General features: G+C 40.5%; 1 protein-coding gene across 1 annotated transcript in view; it reads left to right on the top strand.

Annotated features, from left to right (window-relative positions):
- Positions 1 to 14,072, top strand: part of TNNI3K (TNNI3 interacting kinase) — a 326,898-nt gene extending 312,826 nt beyond the window's left edge. Inside the window, exons 24-25 of the mRNA XM_055585475.1 lie at positions 10,496 to 10,575; positions 13,875 to 14,072. Coding sequence (XP_055441450.1) covers positions 10,496 to 10,575; positions 13,875 to 13,951 — 157 coding nt within the window. The 3' untranslated portion in view covers positions 13,952 to 14,072. The remainder of the gene's footprint in view (positions 1 to 10,495; positions 10,576 to 13,874) is intronic.
- Positions 14,073 to 21,527: the final 7,455 nt, after the last annotated feature.

Genomic DNA, 21,527 nt, shown 5'->3' with positions numbered 1-21,527 from the left:
AATTAATGCACACTTTCAGTTCTCACTGCATTTTTCCTTATTCATAATTCTTTACCTAATTGCTTTTTCCTTTAAAATTAAGGGAGCTGAGACCTTGGCTATTTGCCTAATGGCTCAAACAGAGCCATGACCCATTGCCAAGTCTTTCAGTCTTTTTATAGCCCGGGGACATTTGCCGTTGATAGAAAGCTGATGGGCTTGATTTTCCTGAAAAAGATACTTTGCACTGACCTCTGACCCCATTAAATACTTTGGCCATTGCCCATTTACTGTAATGGGTGCAATAAATTTGTTTTAATTTAGGACATTATCAAGTAGGGAATATTGACAAAGACAAAACAATGTTTTCAAAACAGCCAGAGGGAAATCATGAATAAATAAATATGTTGAATCTAGCTGATAAATTAACAAAGGTTTATTCATAGTAATCTGACTGGACTATTTCAAAGTTAGGCCAAAGGTGATTCTGTTTCTAATAGAAATGTCGTCTTTCTCTTTAGGCCAAAGAAAAGGTGTGTGGCATAGAGAGAAATTGCAAAGTGTACAGCGGCATTTATCCCTTCTGACAGATCTGTTTTAAATAGATGTATTTGTTTTCAGCTAAATGCCAAAAGGAATAGCCAGATGACTCTAGTAGCCTTTTCTATGGCAAGGCATTTATTTTCTTTGTGTAAACACCTTTATTAGGGATCTCAGCAGGCTGTTTCTTCACTTTTTCTTTGTATTAGTCCTTTAGATTAGTGTCAAAGCTCTGAAATTCTGGTTAAATATTGCCTGTCTTTGTTTCCTTTTGAGTGAAATAAATGACTCCTTACCTGGATATATTCCTCTGAAGGAAGGGGATGAGGGTGCATATGGCGCCGATCCTTGGGCTAATATCCTTAGATAGGTAACAGGGTTCAGACAGACGGCAAAAGGATCCAACAAATCACCAAGCATATTTGCAAAGCTGTGAGGCCTTAGATGGTGCTATTTTATGCAAAATCCAAATGGCTAAATCTTCCAGGTTACAGGCCACCTGGAGGGCCTTTTTAGCTGCATAAAACTAACTGGAACCGCTTGAAAGAAGAAAATTTTGCCTGAAGTCTTTAATCACACTGGTAGCCTAATTGTTTTCTTTTCAACTTAGGACAGTGTTTAGGAAGATGAATCCATGTGTGCAGCTTAGGAAACCTTACACAAGCTCAGAGAGTTGGGGAGAATCATAAACATCTCATTTATAAAGTTTGGTGTGTGTGTCTCATGTTTTGACATCACTGCTCAGGGACGGGAAAGCCATCGTCAGACAGTGGAAAGTATACTTGTTTAAAAGGTCTAACAAAGCAAGACATGAGAAGCTGATTCTGGTCTCTCTATGATAAGGAGGCATATTCTCCATAAGAATTTTCTTGATCACTTTTGCATGCAAAGGGTCCAAAACTCTATAACTCATGACTCATTCAGTGAGCTCCCCATGTGGTAACACATCAACAATTTGACATGTGCTGCCTGGTGGGCTGCCGTCTATGGGCTCGCACAGAATCGGACACGACTGAAGCAACTTAGCAGCAGCAGCAGCTGTTATGTGTGTGTGCGCGTGTTCAGTCGTGTCTGATTGTTTGTCACCCCATGGACTATAACCTGCCAGCTCCTCTGTCCATGGGATTCTCCAGACAAGGGTACTGGAGTGGGTTGCCAGGCCCTCCTCCAGGGGATCTTCCCAACTAAAGGATGAAACACATGTTTCTGTGGCTTTTGCATTGGCAGGGAGAGTCTTTACCTCTAAACTACCTAGGAAGCCCATACTGCTGTTAAATGATGTGTATTTTAGAAGACAAAGCATGCACTGGAAGTATAAAGACCTGTTGATTAAGTTCTGGTTCTGCTTCTTGCTAGTTCTGTGAGTTTATGCAGGGGATTCAAACTTCTTGAGCCTGGCTTTCCACCTGCATGGGATTGATGCCTTCTTGGACACCCATGGAGGTTTTAAGCTAAACTCCATGGAGGTTTTAAACTCTTTAATCAATCGAAAAGTATGTGCAAGCTATAAAGCCCTCTGCAAATATAAGAAATTATTTTTATGTCACTGTGACAGAACTTAATGTTCTAGGTCGCTTTATTTTTATCTGGTTGTTTTAATTTTACTCTTGCTTGCAAGTCATGTAGACTGTATACGTGCGCTGTAATTCACTAAGGCAAAATCCCCAGCTCGGCATAAGCCACATTTGGAAGAATATGATAAAAATGGATTGTATGCCCATCTGAAGTCTTCTTTGGAATGTAATTCCTTCAGAAGCAATTATGGCACTAGCAGGTATTCCGAGAATTCATGAATCCCACAGCCAAAGCCATGATTTGCTGCTTCAATACCAGACGCATTTGGCAGGCTGTGATTTGGAAGCCGCAATGTGGTGCGTGTGTGTGTGTGTGTGTGTGTGTGCGGGCGCCTGCTCAGTCCTGTCCAACTCTTTGTTGACTATAGCCCTCCAGGTTTCTCTTGTCCATGGGATTCTCCAGGCAAGAATACTGAGGTGGGTTGCTATTTCTTCCTCCAGGGAATCTTGACCCACGGAATCTTCCTGACTCAGGGATCCAACCCGCATCTTACATCTCCTGCATTGGCAGGTTGATTCCTTACCACTTGTGCCACCTGGGAAGCCACAATACTGGCTGCTTTTGAGGATCTAAATGGGGCCATTTGCACCCACTGAGGCATTGCCTGCTCCCACCACTCGGGAGAGATGGGACCCAGATTCCCCGGGATTTCTTCAGACAATCTTTTTCTTCCTTCCTCGTGGACCTTAACAATATACCTTTCTGGATTAAGAGGTGACAGTGTTTTAGGGTTTTTCCCCACCCCTCAGGTGTTCGATAAGAGTATTCTATAAATGTGCCTTATATAAAAACCCTTGTGAAGCAGCTCAGAATTTTTCAGTGCCAACCTTACACAGCCTGTCATTCAAATCCTTAATGATGGGTTTATGTGAAAGTGACTTCTCTACACTTTCCTTTGCTTCATCTTAGATGGCAGCGTGGTTCTTCCTTTGAAGAAAAAAAGCACTCAAGAAGATGGTTCCTTCAGGCAAATAGCATGGTTCAGTTACTATATCAAATGAAATGTATATAGACAAAAAGCTACAAACACCAGCTTGAGCAGAAGTGGTAATGTAGAGCTAGGTATGCGGTGGTGTGTGTGTGGGAATCAGGCATTCAGCCCTGGCCAAATGTCAGTCAGTGCAGATAAGGAAGAGAAAAATCTTCTGCGTAAGTAGAACTGTGTAATTTCACTCTGCCTTTCCAATACATCAAAGCTAGTTTCAGAGACTACATCATTACCAGATACCTTCTAAAGAATCATAGAATGTAAGAAATAGAGGTCATGTGACTTCCAGATGAATACCGGGATCCCTCTGTAGCACCTAGTTGGAACAAGATGTTCCAATCACAGCTGGAATATGCCTGGAGATGGGATGGTACCTGCTTCTAGAACAACCCAATCTATTTATGGACAGTTCTAATGTTAGGAAATGCAGTACTTTGTTTTAACTTTTCCCAGTGTCTAAACTGTAGGAGATGTCACCTACCTGAGGTCTTTTTCGATTCTGAATATTCAACCAGTGACAATCCAATCTAACCATTGTTACCTGGCACAGACCTCCCCTCATTACTCATAAAGCAATCAGGCGAAGTTCTGCCCACGATATGAGTCTAGCTCTATGTTCTAACCTATGGATTGCCCCTTTAAGTTTATCCTTACTGAAAAGAAATAAAGCCAATCTAGCATATTTTTTTTCTTACTGACGCCATGCTAGCTTCTAGTGATCAGAACTGTCTGTAAGTGTACAGAAAAACTGTTTTCATATTCCTTTGGGGAGTTTTGCCCGTAATACACATTAACCCACCAGCTTAGTTTGTGGACTCTGCCTAACTCCTGCTTTGGCGAGTTGAATCTATATTTGGGTGTGTTCTGTCTGCTACTGCTTTTCCCACTCTTCAAGGTTCCTCTGTATCTTATGTACATATTGATTTACTTCTCCCTGGATAATATTTTTGCTTAATGTGCTTGTCATGAGAGTCATTATCTCTGCATTCATTTCAGCCAACATAGCCTCATATTTTAGTTTTGAATGTCCTTGTTGTCTTTGCTCAGGGTACATGAGTGACTATTTGCAAGCAGGCTATGTTGCACTGACAAGCCACAGTCTGAATGGTGTGTACACACAAAAATACAAATTGTATTATTTGGATTTGGGTGTGAACTGGCCTCGTTAGCAGCCAATCAACTAGGTAGTCTATAACATAACATGTGGACTGAGAAGGAAAAAATAACTTCTGAATTTTGGTTCAGGGTACCTGAGTGACTATTTGCAAGCAGGCTATATTGCGTTGGATAAATTATTCATTCCCTAGTGTACCTTTTGGGTATAGTGGCTCAGCTGGTAAAGAACCCGCCTGCCAGTGCAGTAGACGCAAGAGACGCGGGTTCGATCCCTGGGTCGGGAAGATCCCCTGGAGAAGGAAATGACAACCCACTCCAGTATTCTCTCCTGGGAAATTCCATGGACAGAGGGAGCTTGGTGGGCTACAGTCCGTGGGGACCACAAAGAGTCACACATGACTGATGGACTGAACAGACACACACACAGTATATCTTTATAAGAGAAAATGACTGATGATTATGCTTATCTTTGTATATCCATCACAGAGCTAATATGAACTATTTAGCCTAAAATGACTGAAACTGTTTTAGCACTAAGATATATCAATATAATGTTGTAGTATGCAAAAACTAACCTAAAGACTATCTTATTCTCTTTAAAAGACAAAGTTTCACTCCATTCCCATAAGAGGTATATATAAAATTATCATTATAACATTATATATCATTCATATATATGCTTATATATGATACATATTATCCTTTTAGCATAAAGAAAGCCTCCTAGGTGACCAGCAACATGAAATGCTGCAAAATTGAGTGTTTTACTTACCTGCCATTGGTTCAGATTTACTTTCACTGAATTCATGGGGCAGCTGCATCCTGGAAATGCCTATTTACACTGGCCATGACTTCAGCAAACAGAGGTCCTGGTGTGTCTCTGAAACTCTGGGCTTCTGTGAAACTCCCACTGAAGTCTGGATACCCATGGGTTGAGGACAGTTAGTTCCACTGATCAAGGTCTGGTTTCTTCTGCTTTGTTTGCCTTGACTGTGCTTAGCTTCCATCTGTCTGTCATCCTAGAATAGCAGCCAGAGACAGCTTATGTGGTATCTCTTGGGCAGGAAGGTTAAGTCCCCTGGCACGGATTGCATTCAGCAACTAAATAAATAAGACAACTTGGAGATGGGCTTTTATTCATAGGAAACCAGATAGCCTTTTTGATGATAAAATATTTATTCCCTATTATCTTCTTGTTGCCAAGACTACTGCTTATGGCTCATTTCTTAAAAGGAGCTTGAGTGCTAAGGAGGTTACAGGAATTAGTAAGGTTATTTTGATTTTGAAAAATATCTTGAATGAGATTATGTTGTCCAAAACATAATGTGTGATTTGCCATTTAACGTTGATTGAGATCACACTAAGTCCCACTTTAGTTTAATACTTCCTTTTTATAATCATTGTTTTTCTCTAAGAAACAGTATCTTCACTTTATAGCTTAAGAAAGTAACCAAATATGTAATCATTTTTAAGGCAGCTAAGTGAATTAATCTATGTGAATTCATGTAAGTGTTTAGAAAAGTCTAAACTTCTCCAAATGAATATTTTGTAATAATTTAACACACTTTTATTATTTTAACTATTTACAAAGTACCAGCTAGGTCCTGCAGAAGACCCACAGGTATTAGGATCTCAGACCTGCACAGGCATTCTGTTTAGTGGGGTATTAGTATGGAAATATCCAGTACTGTTGCCTGGAAACTCCCATGGACGGAGGAGCCTGGTAGGCTTCAGTCCATGGGGTCGCGAAGAGTCAGACACGACTGGGCGACTTCACTTTCACTTTTCACTTTCATGCATTGGAGAAGGAAATGGCAACCTACTCCAGTGTTCTTGCCTGGAGAATCCCAGGGACAGGGGAACCTGGTGGGCTGCCGTCTATGGGGTTGCACAGAGTCGGACACGACTGAAGCGACTTCGCAGCAGCAGCAGTATGGAAATACAGATCATTCTACGCCAAGGCAGACTCTGATAAGCCCTGTGTCTGGAGTAAAAAGTACTAGAGGGATATGGAATTCCAACTGGGAGTATCGAAGAGGACTTTGAGGAAATGCTTTGAGTTGGAACTTGATAAATAATATAAGTAGGTAACATTTTTGAGTGCTTACTAAATGTTAGAACTGTTCAAAATACTTTAAAACTTATAAATATTTCCTTTATTCTCTGAAATTAACATCATAAGTGAAGTCTTGTTGTAATTCCCATTTTATAGTTGCACAAACTGAGGCACATGCCAGTTAAACAATTTGCCAAAAAGGTCGTAGAACTAATAAACAGTGGAGTGAATACTCAAATTCAGGAGTCTTGCACCAGAAGGCTTATTGTCATTCTTAAAGGAGACAAGAATATACAGTGGAGAAAAGATAGTCTCTTCAGTAAGTGGTTCTGGAAAAATTGAACAGCTACATGTAAAGAATGAAATTAGAACACTCCCTAACACCATACACGAAAATAAACTCAAAATGGATTAAAGACCTAAATGTAAGGACAGGCACTATAAAACTCTTAGAAGAAAACATGGACAGAACACTCACATAAATTGCAACAAGATCTTTTTTGACCCACCTCTTAGAGTAATGAAAATAAAAACAAAAATAAACAAATGGAATCTAAAGCTTTTGCATAGCAAAGAAAATCATAAACAAGACAAAAAGACAACACTCAGAATGGGTGAAAATATTTGCAAACAAAGCAACTGACAAGAGATTAATCTCCTAAATATACAAACAACTCATGCAGCTCAATATAAAAAAATGAACAGCCCAATCAAAAAAATGGGTGAAAGACCCAAATAGACATTTCTCCAAAGAAGACATAGAGATGACATAGAAACACATAAAAAGATGCTCAGTATCACAAATTATTCTAGTCATTAGAGAAGTGCAAATCAAAACTACAATGAGGTAAATCCTCACATGATCAGAGTACCCATAGGCAAAAAAATCTTTGAACAAAAATGCTGGAGAGGATGTGGAGAAAAGAGAGCCCTCCTATACTGTTGGTGGCTCGGACAGTAAAGCATCTACCCGGAATGCAGAGACCATGGTTCAATCCCTGGGTCGGGAAGATCCCCTGGAGAAGGAAATGGCAACCCACTGCAGTACTCCTGCCTAGAAAATTCCATGGATGGAAGAGCCTGGTGGGCTACAGTCCATGGGATCGCAAAGACTCGGACAGAACTGAGCAACTTCATTTTACTTTACTTTACTTTATTTTTATACTGTTGGTGGGAATGTAGATTGGTACAGCCACTATGGAGTATTGTCTAGCATTTCCTTAAAAAGCTAAAAATAGAACTACCATATGACCCAGCAATCCCATTCCTGGGCATATACCTAGAGAAAACCATTATTCAAAAAGGTACATGCACCCCAATGTTCACTGTAGCACTATTTACAATAGCCAGGACACAGAAACAACCTAAATGTTCATCAGCAGAGGAACAGATTAAGAAGATGTGGTGTGCATATACAATGGAATATTACTAAACCATAAAAAGGAATGAAAATTGTGCCACTTGCAGAGACATAGATGGACCTAGAGACTATACAGAGTGAAGTAAGTCAGAAAGAAAAGAACAAATATATATTAATACATGTATGTGGAATCTAGAGAAACTGTACAGATGGACTTATTTGCAAAGCAAAAATAGAAATACCAGTACAGAGAACAAATATATAGATACCAAGAGGGGAAAGGAGGAGGTGGGATGAATTGGGAGATTGGGACTGACATATATGTATATACTACTATGTATAAAATAGATAACTAATGAGAACTGTATAGCACCAGGAACTCTACTCAGTCCTGTGTTGACCTAACTGGGAAGGAAATCCCCAAAAGAGGGGATATGTGTATGCACATAGCTGATTCACTTTGCTGTATAGCAGAAACTAACACAACATTGTAAAGCAGCTACAGTCCAATAAAAATTAAAAAAAAAAAAAGAAGAGAAAAAGAAAAGTATTCCAAGCAGACTTCACAAATGCAAAAGCTGTGAATTGAGAGAAAGCTTGGAAGGTTCAAAGGACAGAAAGAATGACAAAAGAAGTGCTTAGCACAGATGGTGAGAGGGGTGAGAAACAAGGTTTGAGAGAGCATTGTATTTGAGGGCAAAGTATTTGTGTTTTATTCTAAATGAACTGGGGAGTCATTGGAAGGTTTTAAGTACGTTTTATTTATTTATGTATTCATTTATTTATTTTTGGCTGTGCTGGGTATTTGTCAGTGCACAAACTTCTCTAGTTGTGAGCAGGGGCTACTTTCTAGTTGCGGTCCATGGGCTTTTCATTGCAGTGGCTTCTCTTGTTGTGGAGCATGGGCTCTAGGGCATGCAGGCTTCAGTAGTTCCAGCATATGGGCACAGTAATTGCTGCTCCCAGGCTCTAGAGCATAGGCTCAGTAGTTATGGCACACGGGCTTAGTTGCTCTGTGGCATGTGGGACTTTCCCAGATCAGGGATCAAACCCGTGTCTCTGGCATTAGCAGGTGGATTCTTTACCACTGAGCTTCCAGGGATGCCCTTAAGTATGTCTTAGGTAGGTAAATGACTTCAGTTCAGTTGCTCAGTCATGTCTGACCCTTTGCGACCCCGTGGACTGCAGCACACCAGGCCTTCCTGTCCATCACCAACTCCCAGAGCTTACTCAAACTCATGTCCTTTGAGTTGGTGTTGCCATCCAACCATCTCATCCTCTGTCTTCCCCTTCTCCTCCCGCCTTCAATCTTTCCCACCATCAGGGTCTTTTCAAATGAGTTAGTAAATGGCTTATGCTTTTATATTTTGAAAAGACCACTCTAGGTAATATATGGAGAATGAATTATAAGGGGACAGAAATAAAAGCAGGAAAATCAATTAGGAGGCAAACTTCAGCAGTCTGGACAAGAAAGATATATGGCCTAAACCTTGAAGGAGGAGAGATGGATGGATTGGGGTTACATTTTGGATGCAAAGTTAAAAAGATTTGAATTAGGTGGAAGATAAAATAAAAAGAAAGGTGCCAAGAATGACCCCAGAATTTGGGGTTAAGTAACTGAATGGTGTAGTGCCAGTGATGAGCTGGGGAGAACTGGCTTGGGGACAGAGGGAGTTACAAGTTCTACAGCAGACATAGTGGGACAGCTCTGGGGGTGACTTGGGTTGCCTCTTTAAGGATGCTAAAGTATGGATGAGAGAAATGGATACAAGAGGAATTACAGATACACGACTGACAGATGTGATTTATATTAGGTTGAAAGCTCTGATAACTTCAGGTTTTGAGTCTGAAAAAGTAGAAAAGAAGCGATTCCATTAACCTACATGGTAGAGTAGAAGTTTGGCAAAGAGAAGGATTAAGCCGAGGAATCATGAGAAAATTCCCAATTGAATACTGGGCAAGGATATAGGCCTTAGAATATGGAAGACTTGGGTTTGAATCCTAGGTGAGCCATTTACCAAATGTATGTAACAAGTTTCTTAGTTGCCCCAGCCTCTGTTTCTAATCTATGTATTCAGAAACACTCAGTCATGTCCAACTTTTTGCAACCCCATGGACTGTAGCCTGCCAAGCTCCTCTGTCCATGGGGTTCTCCTGGCAAGAATACTGGAGTGGGGTGCCATTTTCTCTTCCAGGGCATTTTCCCCACCCAGGAATGGAATCCAAGTCTCTTACATCTCCTGCATTGGCAGGCATATTCTTTACCATTAGCACCACCTGGAAAGCCCTTCTGATCTAGAAAATGAGAGAAATAATAATGATAAAGATTAAATATAATGATATATGCAAATACTTAATACATAAGAATCATTCAATAAATACCATTATCACTATCTCTTATAATTCGTGTTATAATAATATCAATATAAAAATAACATTACCTTTGGGATGTGTTTCATTTCTGTTGATTATGACTAAGATGATAACATTCTGGTCATTAGTTCCTTTTAAGCAAGACTTGCAAGGATATTAACTCAGATTTTATATTCAACTCTTTTTGCTATATTTAATCATCAAGACAAATTGCATATTATTTATGTATTTTCCCCGATTTACAGATCAATACACTAAGGCTCAGAAAGGGTACTATGTCTAAGGTTATACAGCTAGGAATTGGAGCCTACCTAGATCTGACACACTTAGATCAACTTGCTGCAAATAATTCTGAATTCTTCCCCAACAAGTCAGTGTAAGATAAAAGTACCTTTATATCACATTGCCAGTTCTCTGATATCTATGCTGAGAGAATAAATTCTGTTTTATAAAAATGTTATTAGCAAACGCCATTGCAGTTTTCACAGTGTCTCATGGAATTTTCTAGTGCTGGACAATGTTCCACTCAAGGCCTGTCTTTGGATGACATGAAGAGAAGTCTTCAGTTCTCAACCATTGACAAATATGGTAAGTATACAGATTCATCAGATTGACTAAGAAAACTACCCTTGGGAAGGTGATATCTGTTTGATAATGAGGGAGAGAAGATTCTACTTTGTAATAAGTAGAAATGAAGGGTGCTTTTAAAAACATTATAAAAGTGGGAAATTTGCTCTTGTAAGTCATAAGTCTAGTTATCTTTGCATTTAATAATATGTGCATAAGTTTGTAAGTGTATGTACAAGTATATGGGAGTGTGTGTACATGTGGAAAAAGTACAACTCTTATGAAAATAATCTACATCTCATGACATTCCAAACATCTTGCTGCCACCTTATTGAGTTCACTGCCTCGAAGCCCCACATCACAGACATACAGGGAAGAGGAGAAAACAAGAGATGAGTTTCCACAATTGCACCATATCCTAGGGAAGTGTTTCCTCTTTACCAAGTACCCATGGGTAAAATGTGACCCCAGCTATTCTCTCAAAAAGCTGGAGAGGAGGTGAGGGTCTCACTGATGGGATCCATTTTGCACAGGACTACTTTAGAAAGAATTAACAGAGCTCTTTGAAATAGTTAACACAGTTCTGTTCTTTCCCCTGGAAGCCAGAGGATGGGCAATAACCATTATCATCAGCTCCCATATTAAAGTGCCAGGCCTGTGATGTCCTTTCTCCAACCTCTAAGCCTAAAAGGCTCTATATTTTATTGGAATTTTAGCACAATGGGCTCATTTATTCATGGGACCTTCCTTTGACAATATGTAGAACTGAAAAAAAATGTATGTCAGTTAAATAGATCAGATTTATTACAAGAACTGGGTTTGTGGAAGAATAAATCATGTTATGTTCCTGGCTCTGTGTTACTGATGCCAGTAGACCCTGAAGCTTTGGGATCCTCACCAATGCACTTTGTCTGTAGAGTATCAGTACCTAAGGCATTAGGAAGCCTTTAAGAAATGAAGGGGAAAAATGTTCTGGATAGATATGACAAACTACTTGGGAACATTAAAGAAAGAAACCTTTGTGCTTCTGACTCCCAGTACATGTCTAGAATGCAGCCGAGTGCTTTTCATCGTCGACTTTACGACATAATTGGCCACTCCAGTAATGGAGGAAAATATGTGCTAAGTGTCACATCATCACATTTTTTTATAGATATAATATCGTTTTTTCAAACCTTTACAGATGTGACTGCACAACCACAAAATATAGGGCACCCTTTGAAGTGTGTGCTTTGACCAGGAGTCTATCCTTTCTCGGTGGAGTTTCAAGATGAAGCACTTCTTAATGATCTGTTTCTTAAAGGGATAATACATTGAACAGAATTCCTCAAGATGGAAAAGTTAGACAAAAAAAGATGTAATAATACAAAAGTAGGTTTTTCTTATGTGTATATGTACCAGAGGTAGAAGGAAACATTAGGGTGTTTAAATGGAATGAGAGTCCCAGTTGATGAAAAAGATGTTTTCGATCTCTCCCACTAGGAACATCACATTGTACAAGACAGAACCCTTTAATTGCCTTCCATTTCCACTTCATAAACCACTTGTGGTATATAACAGCAACTTTATGAACTGTTTCTTCCCCAAAGAACAGGGCTAGAGAATGCAGATAAAATTAAGTACATAGCTGTACTTGAGACCTTTCACCCTTAAGAAACAAAACACGCAAACATGATTCAGTCTTTTCTTAAAGCCATGGTCAAATTTCATTTGGTCCCTCTTAAGTCAACTGATTGCACAAAGACTGTCCCTTCAACTCTGGTGATTATGGCATCAATAATAAATGTCAGCATCTATGTCCTGCTGATTTTGCTACCCATACCCAAAGGCAAGCCTGCCCACACTAGCACAAAGGATGCTCACAATCAGATTTCCACTGGAGCCCTATGGAGAGAGAGGCATGGAGCATTGTAGACCAGTAAAATTACATGTGGTACATTAGACAGTTGATTATACAGGAATGAGAGAATTACGAGCTTATTAAAGCATCCATCTATGCCTGGGATGGAGTTGCAGCTTCAGGCTGAACAAAAGGAAATATTTTTGCTCCAAGATACAGATTTTTCGTCCACCCAGAGTTAGGATTCAGCAATGTGACTCCCGCTTCCCCTAGCTGCAGCTGGCCAGGGCCAGCCCCACTAGCAAAAGGAGCCCTTCAAGCAGCATCCGCATGGTGGCTCTGGCTTTCCTGAGAGTTTATGTGCTGCCTGAGAGATGCTGATGGAGACCTTTCTCATGAAAATAAATATGCCCATTGAACTGTGTATCGCCAGACGTCTTAATGAAAATGTGGATGGCTGAGTTGATTTTGAAAACTCAGCTATCAAAAGGGAGCAAAAGCAGCATTAGCTACTGACAAATGTGCCCATTTTCATAGAAACAACGAATGGCTTCCCTACTCAGAGTGGAAAGGTAACACTGCTTCCCTGTGCACGTCCTACGTTCTCTGGGACCGCGGCCAGATCCTGAGGCACCAGCTCAATTTTCTGGACACACCCAGGACTAGTGCTTCACTGAGCATCAAATGCCACTAGAATTCAGACCTAAGCATTAATGCACACTTAAAAACTGGAGGCTCAGAGAGAAAAGAAAAAACAATCAGAGCCAATCTGATATAGAGAATACTCTGCTTTTCTCTATCGCCGTCTATATCTCCCCTTTCCAGCCGTCATCATCTGCTTCTCACTCACTGTGTGTCAGACACTGCTAATTGTCTTATGTGTGTTACCAACTTTTTGGCTAAGTACTATTACTTCTCCCCTTTACAATGAAGAAACTGAGGTTCAGAAAGGTTAACAAAAATCACAGAACTGGTAATAGTGGAGCCAGAGCTCAAACCCAGATTTGCCTGACATGAAGCTCATCCTTTTAGCCATCATGATATACCACCTTCCTGCATTGTACCCTTCTTTACTCCAAACTGTCACCTGGCCAGCTTGGGTTCACATCAAACTCCCATCATTGATGTTCCTCTGGTCTCAGCTCTCTGTTATCATTGTAAATTTTGCTTTTGTTTTATAATTGCTTGCCAGCAATGAGAAGGCAGACTCTTCACATAAGCCAGGAGAAGCTGCTTGGCAGCTATGTGTTACACTGGGTGAAGCTGTTAAGAAAAATGGGGAGGGGACTTCCCTGGCAGTTCAGTGGTCAAGACTCTGAGCCCCTGATGCAGGGGGCCTGGGTTCGATCCCTGGTCAGGGAACTAGGATCCCACATGCTGCATGGCATGGCCAAAACATTTAAAACAAAAAAAGAAAAGAAAAATGGGGAGATGGGCTGAAAGGCTAATAAGTAACATCTGAACTTCTTTCCTGATGCAGGCTACGTGTCTGATCCCATGAGCCCGATACATTTTCATTCTTGCCGGAATCGTGGCAGCTTTGAGGATAGCAGCTGACAGCATTCCACATTTACCTAAGGAGAGTTTTCCTCCAAACTGACAGTAACAATTCCAACCATGGCAGTCTTGCTTCCAATTATAATATTTTACCCTCTAAGGTCTCCTTAAATTGGCTTGCTCATACTGGTCCTATTTAATTCCCTGCCACAAATTGGGCTTTGGATTTGGGGCTGAGGAATGAAATGAAAGAACCAAAACAAAATGTATTTGAAGAATTTTTTTTTTAATTTTGTAAATTAAAAAAATAAATTCACATTGTTGCTTGGAGATGGGGCCTCAGTCCATGGTGTGGACTTAACAATTATTGTGTCTTCCTAGACTGAATTAAGTAGACTTGTGTTTGAAAGTCATACGATTGATTTCTTAGAATTGTTCATTTTCTTATCTCATTATGTTACTTCTAGTGCCCAGTTCTGTGATTAAAGATTTTTAGTGGCATACAAAATTGATTCAGAGTGTATTTCATTCCAACAAGACTTACACGAGGTACACCTTTCTTTTAGACATACTGGTAAAAAGAAGTAATGATCTTCAGGTTAAGAAGCTTGCAAATATATAGCGCAATTATTTGGCTACTCTCTACGTGGTGCCAAGTGCTCTGTGATCTGCCCGAGTGACCTGCTGCTGTCATCACCAAGGTGTCGCAAATGCCATCGGTACCATTGTGAAAGCAACCCACAAATGCAAGGCTGTCATTCATACCAGAGTCTGGCATGGTGCACTGGGAGGATAGCTAAGATGCCTGCTGCCTTCAGAAAATAAGAAATCTGCCCTTCAGTCTCCCAACCAGGGGGACAGGAATACTTCCACCAAACAAAATAGTTTTGCCATTCAGAGACAGACCTGGCAAAATCAAGCAGGAAACAATGAAAATTCAGTGTTATAATGACTGCTTTGCACCTTGGTAAGAGAAATAACATTAGTAAAGGAAGATTGGGCACTCTCTCAATCAGGGTTACTGGATCTCAGAATTATTGGAGGAACTGACTCTCTGTGGGGGCTATCCTATGCACTGGGAGATTTTTAATAGCTTTCTGGCTTCTCCCTCCCAATGCCAGTAAGAGCTCCCTACGTCACAACAATAAAAAATGTCTCCAGACTTTTCTAAATGTGTTTTGGGGGGACAAAATTGCCCCAGGTTAAGAGCCAGTGCCCTCAATCTTGAGATTAGGAGCCTGAAGAGAAATGAGAAGATAGATCCTGACTCTGGCTGGCTGCATTTAGGCAAAACTGCTTTCTCCTCCTCCTTAGTAATGTGCAATCATAGACAAACAGAGCTGAATAAGCACTGATTGCTCCTTCTATGTGTGTGGCAAGCTGTTCCATCCTCCCCGACCCCCTAAGAACTAGAAATTATGTTGCTTGCGGGCAATTTCTATCAGAACAGCAACTCCACCTCTAAATCCTTCTGAACATTTTCTTATGACCTGTGGTCGCAAAGCTGAAAGCTCCTACATGTACTGAAGAGCTTGGTGACAGCCCAACGAGAATCCAGAGGAGGAAGTAAAAACCATGGTACTTCCAATTAGATTTATCCTTTTTTAGCCCCCAGCCTTTTCATTTTCCCACCCAATTATTCTGGAGTCTCACATACTCTATCCCACCAACCAAGTCGCCAAGGGGCTTAATAATAAGCAGGACCCAAGGAGCCTGAAGTGGCCATACAGGCAAAATACTTTAGGGCAAAGACAGAAAAAAAAGGAAGGAAAGGAAGAGGGCTGGTTAAAAAGCACCTGTCTCCACAGCTCTCCCTCTCGTCCTCGGCTCTAGCTGCTTTAGGAAATGAGCCAGCACCAGCCTGGGAAACTTTGGGGCTTTTATGAGTTGAGTTGAAAGGAGTACCTTTGAAAGTTAAAAAGTTTTGAATATATACGTACATACCAATTTTAAGTAAAAGATTCGCAGTAGGGGTAATGACAGATGTGGGTCTGATCAGACCTGTGCTGAGTAAAACGGGCATCCTCCCAGGTTCCCACGGAATGGAGGCCAGATCCAGAGGAATGACTGTTCGCTTCTGAAATACCCCTCTTTCAGAGAAGGATTTTCTAGAACAAATTTGTCAAGCTCCCTTTCTTTGTTTCCTCTAACCACCTCCTCTCTCCAGATTACATCTCATGTTGCTGCTTCCCTCTGGCTCTTGTCTTATCAAGTATCTGCAAATAATGAGACTAATGTATCTTGATTTCTGGGAAGGGGGACCTTTTCACAGATGCCAACCTATAACTCACAAAACCTTTTCATTACTGTGCCTTTAACGGGGCCCAGGGATTATCTCAGAGTTCTCTCGAGATCATGGTTTTTTTTTTTTTTTTTCCTCCTTGCTGGAAAAAAATGTCTCACTAATTGCTTTCTTTCTATGCTGGTAAAAATGGACTTCTATGATCATGTTTTTGCATGCTTAGCACATTAAAAATTTTTTTCCATGTGCATGCAGCACTGAGCTCACTTAGAAGATGTTCAATTAGCCATAATTGTAAGCCAAATTACAGCAGCACCAGGAAAGAGTTATTCCAACACAGTGATTATTTGGGTTAAATTATTTCCAAAGCTGACATTTCCCTGAGAAAGAGGGAAAAATGGGTGCCAGTAGTAGGGAAAAGGGCTAGTGATAGATAATCCATCTGAAATGAAATATCCGATTTCTTTCTCTTTATGCTCTCTGCCTTTCTTGCCTTAATTTTTTCTTTCCTCCCTTCTTTCCATCCTCCCTTCCTCCTTCTCTCCCTCCAACAATAAGCATTAAATTTGGAGTCACTCCGATATTTTACAAAAGTTGTGTGACCTTGGGCAAGTCACTTTACCTACCCTAGCTCATTTGTTATCTGTTTGATGGTGATAATACAAATTATGGTGTAAAGTTGCTAGAAGGATTGCATTGAATATAGGATATAAATATAGAATATAAACTGCATTGCAGAGTTCCTGCCACACCATAGTCAATATTGTAAATGTTGTTTATTGTTATAGTTCATCATGCAGCCAAAGAGCTGTTCTACAGTAGAAGAGCATTAGAAGGGTAGAGATTTTTCTCTCTTGTCAATAACCATCGACATTCCTAAAAAACCCACCTTTGCAAACAGCAAACTGCCGAGCTTTAGGCTTCTGAGGCAGTTGGAGTCAAGATCCATCAGCCTTAGACAGTGATGTCTTATTTATACTTGAAATAAACCTGAAGAGAAATGAAATTCTTTAAATGAAATATAAGAACCAGAAAGAATTTCCCAAACAAGGGGGCTGATAATTATAAATCTATTTTTCTGAACCCAATAGTGCAGTGGTTAAGAGTCCTCCTGCTGATGCCGGGGACACAGGTTCAATCCCTAGGAAGATTCCACATGCCTCGGAGTGACTAAGCCATGCACCACCACTGAAGCCCGAGCACTCTAGAGCCTGTGCTCCGCAGCAAGAGAAGTCACCACAACGAGAAGCCCGTGCACCACAACCAGAGAGCAGCCCCATTCGCCACAACTAGAGAAAGGCTGTGTGAAGAAACCAAGACCCAGTACCTCCATAAATAAATCAATAAAAGTCTTTTTAAATGTAGGAAGAATATATAGTTATTATCTACTGAGTGACAAGAACTGTTTTAGATGATTTTAAGGGTATTATTACAATTAGTAATAGTTCTTGGAATATCTCTGGAAAGGGAGAATGCTCTTCCTTATTTTTGAAGTGGGTAAATAATGAATCTAAGCTTCTATAGAACAGAATCAGGTTTCAAAACTCAGCTTGTCTTGCACTAGTATCCATGAGTTTTTCACTACATAGTACTGCCTCCACTGTGATGGAGAAAAAGGAATCAAAATAACAACATTCACAATCCAAAATTGTGGTAAAAACAAACAAATCTGCAGTTCTGCAGGCCTGAGGAAAATTTGGGAATTACCCAGGAGAAGTTGCATGGACCCAGAAAAATAAAAAAGCAAACCTTTCTTGATTACTATAGCTTATGATTGCAAAGTCAAGCCAAAAAAAGAAAAAAAAAAATCATCATCGTTTTCTCTGTTTTAATTATGGAAAAAAGAGGGCTGGAATAATCTCAAGGTTCAAAAAACATACATTGTTATTTTCTAGGCAGAAAGAACCAGAAATGATTGACAGAAGCAAGACTCTCACCACGATAAGCAGGAACAAAAAAGTTATGAGGGCAAAGCACAGCAATTAGGGAAGCCAAGGAGTTTCACATTTTCCTCTCCTCATTAGCACACTGGGTAGGGAAAGTGAGGCGAGATGGTATGGCCATTACCAGTAAGATTTGAATACTTTATTCCTTCCTAGTTTTGTGTTGCTTGTAGTTACTCAAGCATGCAGACCGCAGAGCTCCCCCTGATCAATTCCCTTCCATATTTCAAGAGCCACAAGGGCAAAGATGAGCCGTTTGACATTTGCAATCCCTTCACAGGGGATCAGTTGAAGGCTCAGCTGCTGCTGTAACCGACAGTGGTCCAAGACTGTCAGCTCAATTAGCACCATATGCAAAACATGATGGAGAAGCAAAGTTCCTCTCCCTCCTTGGATATCCTACCTTTTAGAAGGCTAACTAGATATAAAAAAGCAGGGGTTGTACATTTCTCCTCAGGCCCGAGATCCAAGGCAGCAAGCAGCCGACCCAGTGGCAGGGTGCTAATTAAATTAGGCCTCTTGAATTAAAATGCTGCCACGGGTGCCAGGCCCTGCTGACGAGGACAGGTCTCCAAAGCACACTCAGTCTAACTTTATGTTTAATTAGTGAGATAAAAAGAATACCATCTCAAATATCTATCTTTTAAGCAATGGACTCATATGCAGGAAAAGGTATCTTCACCATCTTTAAAGAAGGTTTTGACGCTCACTAATTTCACAAACTTCCATCTCTTCTTTTATCTCAACTAATCAGGAAGGGGTGATTCCAGCAAGACCACGAAATGCAATAAAAATAATTTGAATGTTGGTTTGCCCTTCAGTTTTTACTCATAATAATCCATGGTCTGCTTAACAACACTTCAGAAATTAATCCACGGTGAAGAGTGTTAGGTTCTTCTTTCAGAGGAAAATTTTTTTTTTTTTTTGGCCTTCCTTAAACTCAAATTAGTCAAAGGGAAAAGAATCAGTGTCAGAACTGAGGATAATTTGAGATGAGCAGAATAAACATAAATGGGACACTGGATGATGTATGTTTACCCTCTACCAGGTATAAAATTGCAGGAACCTGAATAGCACAGAGCATTCTCAAACTTTGGTGTTTGTCAGAATCAGTGGAGGGTTCGTTCAAATGCAGATTCCTGGGCCCCAACCCAGAGCTTTAGAATCAGAAGTCTTGGAGTGGGACCCCAAAACATGCATTTCCAAGAAGTTCCCTGGAAACTTGATGCTGCTGGTGCCAGGATGATGCTTTGAGAAGCATTGGCATTGTGGTAAAGGGCATGAGCTTTTGAGTCAAGCATAGGTGAAAGTCTAGTTCAGTCCCTCACCATGTGTGTGACCTTCCATAGGCAGGCTACTCTGTCCCTTTGATCTTCAGATTCCCCATCTATAACGTGGAGACGATGATTATTACCTCAAAGAGAGGGTTAAGTAAAATAATGCAGGAAAGTCACACATCACAGTGCCAGGCACATAATAACTGTTCCATAGCAACTGGCCATGCTTAATATAACATGACTGAGACAGAAATCAACCAAGCACCAAGGGGGAATCATTTACTTCCTGGATGCTAATTAAAGGATTATGGTTTGAGAGAATTTAAGTGTTTGTGAGACAAGTAAATCCTAAATAAGCATCCTATAATCAAGGCTATATAACAAAATGAATATGAAAATAATATAAAAAGCACAACATGAATACAATTATAAAGTGCAGTTAAGTTAAATGTAAACAATTAATTACTAATGTCTCCAAGGAACATGTATTAGGCTCCTCTTTTGTGTTACCTCAAATCTTGGTCCCACCTATGCCATTGGCTACTGTGTCATCCATCACCATGGCCAACTTTATGTGGGCACAGCTTGACCACACCTTGCCTTGTACCCCTCAGATCACTGCCATGGCACACGCCTCTTACCCAAAGGAGAGATGTTCCAAGTTCTTGAGGTCTTTGCAGGTCACCTTGGCAGTCAACACTTGAGGACGTATGGAGTAAACTTTTGACTAATAGGGATCAGTGCCAAGGAATAAGTTCTCCCTTCTCCACCACATCACAAATGTCCTGAGGCGCTGCCAGTCTTTGCGTCTCAGAGGACAATTCAATGAGACTAACCATCAGATGCCCTTGATTACAGACAGTGTCAACTCAACTGCACTGTAGAATTGGCTCTTCCTCCCAGCTTCCCTTCCTCACTCTTGCTTCCATGGAATTGTATTTCCTAAAGAAACAGTACTACCTGAGGTTTAGGCTTGGGCTCTGCTTTCTGCTTATTTAACTTATATGCAGAGTACCTCATGCAAAATGCAGGGCTGGATGAATCACAAGCTGGAAGATTACTGGTACTGTGGCCACAGGACTGGAGAAGGTCAGTTTTCATTCCAATCCCAAAGAAAGGCAACGCCAAAGAATGTTCAACCTACCACACAATTGCACTCATCTCACATGCTAAAAAACAATGCTCAAAATTCTCCAAGTGATGCTTCAACAGTACATGAACCAAGAACTTGCAGATGTTCCAGCTGAATTTAGAAAAGTCAGGGGAACCAGAAATCAAATTGCCAACATCCATTGGATCATTGAAAAAGCAAGACAGTTCTAGAAAAACATCTACTTCTGCTTTACTGACTACACCAAAGCCTTAACTGCATGGATCACAACAAACTGTGGAAAATTCTGGAAAAGATGGGAATATCAGACCACCTTACCTGCCTCCTGAGAAATCTGTAGGCAGTTCAAGAAGCAACAGTTAGAAGTGGACATGGAACAACAGACTGGTTCCAAATTGGGAAAGGAGTACATCAAGGCTGTATATTGTCATCTTACTTATTTAACTCATATGTAGAATACATCATGTGAAATGCTGGACTAGAGGAAGCACAAGCTGGAATCAAGATTTCAGGAAGAAGTATCAATAACCTCAGATATGCAGATGACACCACCCTTATGTCAGAAAGTGAAAAGGAACTAAAGAGCCTCTTGATGAAAGTGAAAGAGGAAAGTGAAAAAGCTGGCTTAAAATTCGAAATTAAGAAAATTAAGATGATGATATCTGGTCCCACCACTTCACAGCAAATAAATGGGGAAACAATGGAAAGAGTGGCAGACTTTTTTTTCTGGGACTCTAAAATCATTGCAGATGGTGACTCCAGCCATGAAACTAAGAGAACTTGCTCCTTGGAAGAAAACCTCTGACCAACCTAGACAGCATATTAAAAAGCAGAGACATTACCTTAACCACAAAGGTCCATCTAGTCAAAGCTATGGTTTTTCCAGTAGTCATGTATGGATGTGAGAGTTGGACCATAAAGAAGGCTGAGTGTCAAAGAATTGATGCTTTTGAACAGTGGTGTTGGAGAAGACTCTTGAGAGTCCCTTGGACTGTAAGGAGATCAAACCAGTCAACCCTAAAGGAAATCAACCCTGAATCTTCATTGGAAGGACTGATGCTGA

The sequence above is a fragment of the Bubalus kerabau genome, chromosome 6 (genome assembly GCF_029407905.1).
Source record: "Bubalus kerabau isolate K-KA32 ecotype Philippines breed swamp buffalo chromosome 6, PCC_UOA_SB_1v2, whole genome shotgun sequence".
NCBI lineage: Eukaryota > Metazoa > Chordata > Mammalia > Artiodactyla > Bovidae > Bubalus > Bubalus kerabau.
The sequence above is the reverse complement of the archived record's forward strand: the minus strand, read 5'-3'. Positions and strand labels throughout refer to the sequence as shown.